Source organism: Chionomys nivalis, unplaced genomic scaffold, assembly GCF_950005125.1.
Source record: "Chionomys nivalis unplaced genomic scaffold, mChiNiv1.1 scaffold_77, whole genome shotgun sequence".
NCBI classification, from domain to species: Eukaryota; Metazoa; Chordata; class Mammalia; order Rodentia; family Cricetidae; genus Chionomys; species Chionomys nivalis.
The window spans coordinates 111,213-123,357 of NW_026646968.1; the positions used below are offsets into that span (position 1 = coordinate 111,213).

At 43.7% G+C, this 12,145-nt stretch overlaps 1 protein-coding gene across 1 annotated transcript; it reads left to right on the forward strand.

The window, feature by feature from the left end:
• Positions 1–1,041: 1,041 nt before the first annotated feature.
• Positions 1,042–3,039, forward strand: LOC130869181 (tyrosine-protein phosphatase non-receptor type 11-like). The gene has a single exon (XM_057761217.1). The coding sequence runs from the start codon at positions 1,042–1,044 to the stop codon at positions 3,037–3,039; it is 1,998 nt and encodes a 665-aa protein (XP_057617200.1).
• Positions 3,040–12,145: the final 9,106 nt, after the last annotated feature.

Sequence of the window (12,145 nt, forward strand, 5' to 3'; positions counted from 1 at the left end):
GAAAGTAATCAGTCTTGTTTGTTCTTTATATAATGATTAAAACACAAACAGTCTTTGCCTACCCCTTTGGCTTGGGGTATAACACGGCTATGGAAAACAAACTCTTGGCAGATTCGGTATTCATTAGAATGATCTCCTGACTCTGTCTTCAGTCTTTTGTCCGTTTCTTTCCTCAATCCACATTCCACTTTTCAGGAACATATGGATGAGTCGGCTGGACCAAAACAAATGGCGCTGGATGTTGCTGGGGTTTGAGAACAGGAGTAAAGTGATGGACACCACAAATTAAAAGTGAGTGCTCAGATAAAAATAAAGCGACAGTGTGGTGAGTGGCTCAAGAGTAAAGCTGTAAATAGAGAGCAAAGGCTTTTATATTCTTGTTGTGTTTTTATGTATGGGTTGTATGTTTTGTTCATATAACCAGAGATGTCATTGTAAATATATGTGCATTTATAAATAATATTTCTGTCATTGACCTTGTGTGTTGGCTACAGTGTAAATGTTTTTGATATGCCCAAATTATATATGTTTAAAGTTATTGTATGGGCAACAACTTCTCCAGGTCACAGATGTTTTATAACTTGCTATGGTGAGGTCTACAAACTCTGTTTAAGGCTCTAAGACTGTTTGTTGCATAGCTTATGTAGAGAAGGACAGGGACAAAGAGACTGATCTGCTTTTGGGGATGACTGTTAGAGCGTGCATGAGTCCAGCCCCTTGGGATACCAGTTGTGTTGATGGACAAACAAACCTCACCCACCTCCCACCTCCACGCTGGCAGTCTGCCTAAGGTGGACACGGTGGTGAGACCAGAGCAGAAGCCAAAGCGCAGGACTGAAGCAGAGTGAACCTAGTGGGGCACAGCCAGTATCCAGGATCCAGGTCTGGTGGGGGATTGTGCATGTAGAGTGGGCCAGTTCTACCTGCACATGTGTTGACTCCTCAGCGGGGCTTTGCTTAACCCCTCCAACACACATGTGACAGTGTCCCAAGGAGCCTGAGCAAGCAGCAGGTCTATGTGGAGCTGCAGCCAAGGGGAACATGGCATCTCTGAGAGGGTTTCACCCCAACATCAGTGGTGTGGAGGCTGAGAATCTCCTTCAAACCAGAGGAGTTGATGGCAGCTTTTTGATAAGGCCTAGTGAGAGTAACCCTGGAGATTTCACTTTGTCTGTTAGAAGAAATGGAGCAGTCAATCACATCAAGGTTCATAACACTGGGTACTACTATGACCTCTATGGTGGGAAGAAGTTTGCCACCTTGGCTGAACTACTCCAGTATTACATGGAACATCACGAACAGCTAAAAGAAAAGAATGGAGATGTTGTTGAGCTCAAGTACCCACTGAATTGTGCAGACCCAACCTCTGAAAGGTGGTTCCATGGTCCCTTGTCTGGAAAAGAAGCAGAGAAACTGCTAATGGAGAAGGGTAAGCGTGGCAGTTTTCTTGTTCGAGGGAGCCAGAGATACCCTGGAGACTTTGTTCTCTCTGTCGTCACAGGTGATGACAAATGGAAGAGCAATGATGGCAAGTCCAAAGTGAGCCACGTTATGATCCGATGTCAGGAACTGAAATACTATGTTGGTGGAGGAGAGTATTTTGACTCTTTGAGAGACTTGGTGGAGCATTACAAGAAGAACCCCATCGTGGCGACACTTGGCACAGTCCTGCAGCTCAAGCAGCCTCTCAACACAACTCGCATTAATGCTGCTGAAATTGAAAGCAGGGTTCGAGAGCTAAGCAAGGTAGCTGAGACCACAGATATGATCAAACAGGGCTTTTGGGAAGAATTTGAGACACTACAGAAACAGGAATACAAATTTCTCTATAGCCAAAAAGAAGGTCGGAGAGAAGAAAATAAAAACAAAAATAGATACAAAAACATCCTGCCATTCGATCACACTAGGGTTGTCCTGCATGATGGCGATCCCAATGAGCCCGCTTCTGATTACATCAATGCGAACATCATCATGCCTGCATTTGAGGCCAAGTGCCACAATTCAAAACCCAAAAAGAGCTACATTGCCACTCAAGGCTGCCTGCCGAACACAGTGAATGATTTCTGGAGGATGGTGTTCCAGGAGAACTCTCGAGTCATCAGCATGACCACAAAGGAGGTGGAGAGAGGGAAGAGCAAATGTGTCAAGTACTGGCCTGATGAGGATGCACTCAAAGACTATGGGGTCATACGTGTTAGGAACATCAAAGAAAGTGCTGCTCATAACTACACCTTAAGAGAACTCAAGCTCTCAAAGGTTGGACAAGGAAATACAGAGAGAACTGTCTGGCATTACCATTTTCAGACATGGCCCGACCATGGTGTGCCCAGTGACCCTGGAGGTGTGCTGGACTTCCTGGAGGAGGTCCACCACAAGCAGGAGAGCATCATGGATGCAGGCCCTGTTGTAGTTCACTGCAATACTGGAATTGGCAGGACAGGAACATTCATTGTGATTGATATCCTTATTGACATCATTAGAGAGAAAGGTATTGACCATGACATCGATGTTTCTAAAACCATTCAGATGGTGCGGTCCCAGAGGCCAGGAATGGTCCAGAAAGAGGCACAGTACCGGTTCATCTACATGGCTGTCCAGCATTACATCCAGAGGCTGCAGCACAGGATCAAGGAGGAACATAAAAGCAAAAGGAAAGGACACGAATATGTCAACAGTAAGAATTCCCTGGTGAACCAGACAACCAGCGACCAGAACCTCATGCCGCATTGCACTCAAACACCACCCAGTACAGAAGTGAGGGAGGTTCTGGGCTTGGAACATAGCTCATTACCATGTCCCACGAGCATCAGAAGTTTCCCAAGAACCCTGGATGACTCTAAGAAGGATGATAATGACGACAGTGGGTGTCGCTCCCAGAGGAGGGACAGCATCTCCAACAGGATTTTCTATGAAGAGTTCCAGGCACTGGCAAGACGTGTTGACTGTGTGGAACGCTCCATAGGCAGCATCATGTCCAAGATTGATGCTGTGGTTGTCAAGCTTAAGACCATGGAAAATGTATATAAACAGTCGAGGTAGATGTTAGGTGCTATTCTGTTTTGGCAATTATATTCTCCATTTGCAGGAGAAATCATCCCTCTACAAACTGAGTTAGCCCTAAAATAATCCCCTGGCCAGTCATGACCAGCATAATTGATGTGAGCTGAGTTAACTTTTAAATGATGGGATGTACGTGACTTTTGACATAGGGTTTTACATTGTCCCCGTAGCCTTCCCTGCTATGTGAAAGTGGCAATATCAGGGGAATGCAGAACTTTGGTAAACACTATCCACAAGTACCAGAGACAGACAATGGGCTGAATACAAACACTAGTTTAACTGAAGAAACCCTGTTAATGGAAATTGTAAAGAAGGGCAGTTATCTAAGTTTCATCTCAAAATTGTAAAAATTCCTTTGTTATTGCCTAATTCTTGTTGCTTCTTACTATAAGGAGGAGTTCAGATACCAGTTTTTGCCACAGTCTTACAAGTCCATCTCTGGCTGTGGTCTCAAGGAGATTTATTTACTTATTTTTTTATTTTTTCCTGGAATAAAGTTTGCTTCTGGTTTACTAGACTTTGGTGGTTTTTTTGTACAACTCCCTGTGGACCTAACATTTTGGTAACCCATACAGGGAAGCACAAACTTGGTTCTGGGGGGGGGGCATCCCAGTCTCTGGTCTCTGGTAAACTTTATTATTACTGCTTTTATCAATTGATAGGTTTCTGGTTTTATCTTGTATCTGGTGTCTGGACAATCTGGGGATTCAAGAAGATCTAGTAGGCATGCTTCTAATCTCAGAGCCTGAGGGAAATGGGGGAAGCTCCAATTCCTCCTCTGGCCATTGGATCATTTGGTTACGACCCTTTGGGACTGATAAGGGCTCATGTGACCCAACATGCAGCAATGCCTTGTCAATTCTGTTTAATTGTCATATCATGTTAAAAATTGTCTACTGTCAGGTTCATGTGGTGACTGTTAGTAAATTCATGTCTACCCTGGGCTAAGGTACTGGAGTCCCAGGCTGGCTTGTCAAGGATAAGTCAGGAGGACAGAGGCAAGTAGAGGCACCTGCAAGGCCAGGAACCAATAGGGCCACTGTCAGCCACTTGTCCCAGAAAATAATTGGTTTTGGTCTCACAAAATGACACATGTTCCAAAGCTGCACAGCGGGAAGCATGAGAGTGGAGCAGCAGTGGGACCAGAGCCGTCAGGAAAGCAGGAGCTGATGCAGAGGCCACAGAGGGGTGCTGCAGACTGGCTTGCTTTCTCTGTGATGATTCTAGTTTCTGTCAAGTTGACATAAAACTAGTCAGTATACCCCTAGTAAAGTTTGTCTGGTTGACTGCTGAGATCTTGCTTTCCCTGCATTCTTATTTTTTAAATCAGCAGAAGAAAAATGATTCATTCCTGTAACTGTCTAACCTGTCCCAGCATAGACCAGCAAGACCTAACTACATCACAGCCTCACCCATGGCCCCTCTTTTCCCACACTCTACAGTCCCTCCCTTGCCCCCTTTTCCTCACCTCCTAGGCCCAGCACTTCAGCCTCTGATGGAGACTGTCCTGGGAAGAGCAGAACCCCCTCCTCTGGGAGACCCTCTGGCCCCATCATGCTTAACCCCTGGATGGTCCCCGGGCTCTGGGACCTCTTCCCTTGGACTGCCCCAGCTCTACAGACATGGCCTGCTGTTCCCCTTCACCTGTACCTCACTTCCCAGCTCTGCTTTGTATAAGCACTAAAAGATCTTTGCAACTTTTGTCTGTCCTCCTTTGCTCCTTGTCTGCCCTTCAGATGCTCTGCTACACCCTCTGATCACAGCAGGACCCAAACATGGCCCTTCTCCTGAACCCAGCAGCCCACAGCAGCCCAGGTCATGGGGCCATGAGCAGCTTGGGCTCAAGACTCAGGGCTCCTTCCTCCTTAAATGGTCACTCCAGGCTGAGACAGGCTGGCCTGCCGTTGGGTCTTTCTGCCCCTAGGCCTCAGTACCTCTGAGCATTCCTGGGCCCTGACCCTCACTGCAAACCACCAGCAGCTGCTGCCTTCCTAGCATTTCCTCTTCAGTCACAGCTGCCCCATTGGAGCAACCTGGGTCTCACTGGGTTTCTGGTGTACCATGTCTTTCCTCCCAGGACTAGGGATGTCTGCATGCTTGGTTTGTGGTTGTAGCTGGACATGGAGGTAGCACCTGACTGTGTTGCACAGGCTGACTTCACACTGTTCAGGAGAAGCTTCTGCCCCTCAACTGCTGGGATGACATGTGTGCTACCATGCTGGCTAGAAAATAGGTTCAGTCAAAGACAGGGATGTGAGGTCCTGGGACTTCAACAGCAGGGATGACAAAGCTTAGTGCCAAGGCATCTTGGACTATGTCTAACAGTGGGGGTCTCCACGAACACTCTGTCACCCTCAGGACATGGCTATGTTAATAAAACCAGGCAGTAAACAAACCTATTAGAGGTTACAAACAAGACTGCCAAGCTGGGACCACTCAGTGGCAAGGTGCTCACTTGGCATTGTGAGGACCCAAGCTCTATCCCTGCCATCAGAAAACAAACATCTGCTTGTGGTGGCTTAACATATGTGAGGGCCTGGGCTCCATCCTCAGCACTAAACCCCAACACCACAAAACGATCACTGTCAACACCGAGTTACTGAGTACAATTCTCATGACACTTACGGTGCAAGGAAAGAAGCAGCTCTCCCAAGTTGTCCTTGACCCCTACATGCTCCTACCCCCTCCACACACACAGAAAGTGTAGTTAAGAAAAACAAGAAGCAGGGCAGTTGCCGGTGCACTCCTTTTAAAGCACATGGGAGGCAGAGGCAGGTGAATCTCTGAGTTCGAGGCCAGTCCAGTCTACAGAGCTAGTTCCGGGACACCCAGTGCTGCACAGAAATCCTATTTCACAAACAAAACAAACCAAAACAAAATAAAACAGATTGGGTCTGAGGAGCACTTGCTGCTTTTCCAGGAGATCTGAGTTTGTTTCCCAAGATCCACACTGGGAGGCTCACCAGGTTTCCCGGTGGAAATTCTATATGTGTCCCTGTGCTGCTGGCACCTGTCCACCATAGGGACTGCAGCTTTCTATGCAGATCTGACCTCCAGAGCAGCACCTTCAAGGGGCTTGTCCTGCATCTACTCAAAGGCGAGATTTTAAGAGCCCCACCTGCCAGGAGGAAGGGATTACCACTTAGAATAGAGACTGGAGGAGGGTGTTCTTTGCATACAGAATGCAATGTAAGTCCAGAGGTCCTACTTAGTATCTCTGGCCGATGGGTGGTGTGAGTGTGCATGGCTTCAAAAAGTTCCTCTAATGCCCAGCGGGTCCGAGTGTACCCAAGCCTGGAGTACTACACAGCAGAAAAGGATAATGACATCTTGAATTTTGGAGAAAAATGGATGGAGCTAGAAAACATTATTTTGAGTGAGGTAACAGACCCAGAAAGACATTATCACATGTACTCACTCATAGGTGGTTTTTAAACATAATGCAAAGAAAACCAGCCTACAAACTACAACCCCAGAGAACTTAGACAACAATGAGGACACTAAGAAAGACTTACATAGATCTAATCTACATGGGAAGTAGAAAGTAGAAAAAGACAAGATCTCCTGAATAAATTGGGAGCATGGGGACCTTGGAGGAGGGCTGAAGGGAGGAGAGGTGAGGCAGGGAAGGGAGCAGAGAAAAATGTAGAGCTCAATAAAAATCAATAAAATAAATAAATAAATAAATAAATAAATAAATAAATAAATAAAAAATAACTGGGGCAGAATTGGGGACACAGAGATCAAGGCTTGGAATGAGGGGAGTCTATTATGTTTCCTGTGAAGAGGGGGCTGACTCCAGCCAAACACAGAAAGCCATGACAAGGATTAACCCATGATGACAAGAGCAGAGGCCCCATAGCTCTGCTCTTTGGGACACTTGCTGTGGCCCCTGCTTTTGTTTGTCTCAACTGACTTTTCCAGTCAACTACCAGGAGACAGTCATTATTTATTCCTATCTATCTTCTTAAACTTAATGCAGCTCATATCTGTTGTTATCGTTAATCAAGTACGTTGTGGGTGGGGGGATGGACCTGTTAGTCTCTCAGTTTGCAGAGAGATGCTTCAGTTTTGTAAATAGAGCTATGGGTTATAAAGCGGAGTAACCCGCTGTTAATAGTCAATCCTTAAGTTGCTGAGAAAGCTGGACAGTCTGCTCTCATTCTCCTAGGCTTACAACTTTATATTTACTTCTATGTTCTTATTTTTAAAATCTACATTTTTATATTCTTATTCTTGGATTATATGTTATATATGTTCAAGCCACACTCAATTTCTCAGACCAATTCCTGTTGCCTATGAGTCAAGACATGAGAATGCTCAGCTACTTCTCTAGCACCATACATGCCTGCATGCTTCCTAGGTTCCCACCATGATGATAAGGAACTAAATATTTGTGAGCTATCACAATTAGATGTTTTCCTTTTTAAGACTTGCCGTGGTCTTTGTGTTTGTTCACAGCAATGGAAACCCAGAACTAAGACAACAAGCAAGAGGACAAAAAATGGAAATTTGGAAAATGTTTGTCATTTAAAAGGTACTTTCATTTCAATTGGCGTGTCTGTTGAAAAATAATATAAAGGAACCTTGTAGTAATAAGAATATCTTTTTCATTATTGTATCAAAATTCACACCTGGTTCTCTGGTTGGATGTAATTTGACCTTAAAAGGAGGATACCACATCATAAATTGTATCTAGGCCAGGCCAAACCTGATAATACCCAGGACTTCATCCCATATCAGGGGAGATGCCTAGAAGTGTGGGTCCTAAGCCACTGTCAGAAGTTCCAAACCAAAGTAGCAGATGTCCCAACACCAGAATCAACAAAACCAACCAAGCAGCTGTTCATGGTACCACAAAGGCTGATGGATATCAGTGCAGCCTCATGGTCAGTGATGCAATAGAGTTACCAAGGACATGGAGAGTGTCACCTATCAATTGTGCCGAACATGCACAAGACCCTCAGAAGACCTGTCCTGTCAACATCTTATCATGTAAGGTGGGGCTTCATGATGGGGGCATGGACAGGCATTGTCTTCAATGGTGTAGACACTAGTAAGGTACTCATGTTTCTGTACACAACCCTTCCCCACCCATGTTCTTGACAGCAGCCCTGATGTCGTTCACTGAAATGCTATGGAAAAACATTTTGAAATGTTACTGGAAAAATAAAAGACATGAAAACAGAAGGACTAGTTGGGAAGAGAGAGGGGATGAATAGGAGTGAGTGAATAAGTGAAGGTAAAGAAAGATCACTACTACAAAAGCATGTCACATACATACATAACAGATGAGAATGAAATTTATGTTATTCATAATTAATATATGCTAATAAAGGTATTATAAAAAGGCCAATGGTTCATGAGGAACAACACCCAAGACAGACTAATATCTGGCCTCCACATACATGGAGGGGTATCCACATGAATATGCACCTACATGTACACAGTAACAACAAAAACAGAAAACCTGTATGTCGGGTACAGTGAAGTGGTATATGCATTAAAAAAATCAGACTAGAATACACTTGAAAACACCCAGTCCTCAGGGCTCCTACTGTCACACATGGTATAATGTTTTGATGATGCGAGTGATATTTACCAAGAATCAGACACCCTAAATTTAAGTTCCCCTAAACTTCCAATAGAGAGCAAGGTAGTGTGTGTGTGTGTTGATAAAGATCAAACCCCATGTATGCTAGGCAGGAAGTCTACCACTGACCTACACCCTCAGCCATACTCTCTGAAAATGGCTATGAAAGCAGCACCGGAAATGGGTTAAGGGACTAAGACCCTAGGTCACCATAGGTATCTTGATTTTTGGTGATGGTAAGTTTTCCTATGGGATAAGATTTAGGATATGGGCAAAAGCCATGTTTCAACTAGCTGTGTTACAGTTGACACATTGGGAACTTACTAGAACACCTGGCCCTGTCACTTCAACTTGGCCTTTTGGTGGTGACACCTTACATTCTGTCCAGGTCAATCCTCACAGTGGTACAGTTTATATGCCATAGACACTCCCAGGTATGTGGACAGTGAACTTCAAGATTTGTCATCTTGGAACCTCCCCTCCATTACACTTTGTAGGTCATAAGGTTGGAGAGCGGCATCACATGCCTACTATTAATGCTCATGCCATGACTGATCATAGCGTTCTGGATCTCACTGATGATAGCTGCCTGTTTAGCCTGATGTGCGGATGCAGGACTTCACTGTTTCAGCATTCACCTGCTAGATGCCAGGGAACTTTAGCAATGCGCATCTGGAGACTCCCATGACAACGGCTTTCATCCTTGGTTTCCTGGTGGCTTTTTAATAAGTATTTGTTATAATTTTTATGCCACCTTCTCAACCACAAAATTTATTTTCATTCGTGTGTGTGTGTCTGAGAGTATGTTACCTGAGGGAGTATACATGAAATACATGAAGACAAGAAGTGGGGATTGGATTCTCCAGATGCTCTGATTAAGACAAGCAGTGATGTAAAAAACAGAGATGGACTACACCAAGAAGGAGCAGACCCAAGATGCTGTGGTCTTTTGTTTTGTTTTTTGTGGGTGCAAGGGTTGTGTGTGCACATGAATGTAGGTACTCTTGGAGGCCAGAGAGAGCATCGAATCCCACAGAACTGAAGTTACAAATTATTATGTTCCGCCATATAGATGCTGGGAACTGAAATTCAGCCCTTTACAAGAGCAGCAAGAACTCAAACACTTTTTAGAATTACACTTATTTATTTCAAGTGGGTGAATGCCAGGTTATAATAATGCTTAAACATGATATAACTATTCCAAGAAGAAGACAAACACATTATGTATTAGATCCGATCAAAATTATGCCTAATTTTATTTAACTATTTCTATACAACTGCAAACACATTATAAAATTACAGTAAGTGCCAATGTCCCTAGAGGGCCATTCTTTTAATACCTCAAGTTTAAGTATGATAACCATCGATATTCTCCTTTTGGGGCATGAGTTTATTTTTATTATTTTTTATTTTTACATCCCAACCAAAATTTCCTCTCCCTCCTCTCTTCTCAGTAACTCCCTCCTACCTCCATTGCTCTCACTCCCCATCCATTCCTCCTCCTCTCCTTTCTCTTCAGAAAAAGGTGGACTTCATATGGATACCTGCCAGACATATTCTACCAAGTAGTGGAGAGATTAGGCATGTCCTCTTCTATTACGGATGGATATAGCAATCCTGTAGGAAGAATGGGTCCCAAAAGCAAGCAACATAGACAGGCCCTGCACCCACTGTTAGGAGTCCCACAAGATCACCAAGTTACACAACTGTAACATGTATACAGGGGGCCTAGGTCAGTCCCATGCATGCTCTCTTGATGGTGGTTCAGTCTCTGTGAGCCACTATCATCCCAGGTTAGTTAGTTCTGTGAGATTTCTTGTGGTGCTCCTGTCCCCACTGGCTCCTACAAAAATTTAGTTATTTTTTATTATTTTATATGTATTGGTGTTTTGCCTTCATGGATGCCTCTGTGAGAGTGTCAGATCCTCTGGAATTGGAGTTACAGACAGTTTTGAGCTGTCTATAATTTTTTCATTATTATAAACATTTATTTCTCTATATTGACATTTTAAAAAATATTTATTTATTTATTATGTGTACAATATTCTGTTTGTGTGTCTGCCTGCTGGCCAGAAGAGAACACCAGACCACATTACAGATGGTTGTGAGCCACCATGTGGTTGCTGGGAATTGAACTCAGGACCTTTGGAAGAGCAGGAAATTCTCTTAATCTCTGAGCCATCTCTCCAGCCTTCTATTCTGACATTTTAAAATAAACTTTCATATAATGAATGTGTGAAGATCTACTCTACTGATAGGCATTTGAAATAATAATATTATTTGTTTAATTATTTAGGGAGAGTGGGAATATATATATATATATAATACATATTACTAATATATTGGTATTATATAATATATTCATAAATATAAAGGTATGTTTGTATATACTTCAAATGAGGAGCAACATTGATCAGTTAAATAAACAGCCCACTAGACTGAGACTAGATGTGTCAACACATGACTAATTCACGAACAGGGAGAAGTCATAGAACAGTGAGGAACAAGGCAGTAAAGCATGCTGGAGGCTGTACAGTGGACAGTCCAAACACTTGGCGTGTGGGGCTTAGAGCCAAGAAGACCTGAATTTGAATCCTGCCCTCCTACAGTTCATAGCACTCTCGTCTATGAGTTATTTCATTTCCCCTGAGCTTCTGTTCCCCATTCTGTACAATGGGCATAATAATGGTAACCATGTTACAGGACTGTTAGAGGCTGAACTGAGATGACACCAGTAAATCTGTTGATACTGGGCCTGCCGTGTCACCAGCATTCCATGCCTTGTTGGAATATCCACCTGATAACACGAGGTAACTAGGAAACTGTGATCACTTTGTAAAAAGGAAAAAGAATTGACTTTCTGTCTGTAGGTATGCGTGTCTCTTGTCTGTAGGTCCCCATTCCTAGAGACACCTATATGGCAAGGAGATGCTTTTGGTTTGTATTGTTTGAGTGAGAGTTTTGCTTTTATTTTTGAGTTAGTATCTTGTATAATCATAGTGTTCTCAAACTCACTATATAGCTGAGCATGGTCTTGATCTCTTGATCTTTCTGCTATCACCTACCAAATGCTGAGTTTTAGGTCTGTATCATAAAGTCCATCTGGTTCTAACTTCCTTTCTTTGTTTCAGAGTCTTATTATGTAGCCCTAGTGGGCCTTGGACTTGCTATGTAGAGCAGGCTGGCCTCAAGCTCAAAGAGATGCACCTGCCTCTGCCTCCCAAGTACTGCAATTCAGAGGTATTTACCATCACACCCTGGTTGTAACTTCTAGGAATATCATTCCTTTAACCTGGAATTCACTGTACTCTTGAGGAACCATAGTCCTGTCACAAGGTTGGTGAATTCTGGGATCTTCTCTCCTGCCAAAGATACTTGGGCTAAGCTGACCACCCAGATGAAGACCATCTAAGAGGCATCCTTAGCCTCCTTCACTAGTCAGACAGGTTCACCCTCGTAGTGTTGTGGACTGTTCTAGGTCACATTTTTCTT

Excerpts from the sequence above, each read along its gene's own strand:
- LOC130869181 (XM_057761217.1), top strand. The coding sequence starts at position 1,042 with ATGGCATCTCTGAGAGGGTTTCACCCCAACATCAGTGGTGTGGAGGCT.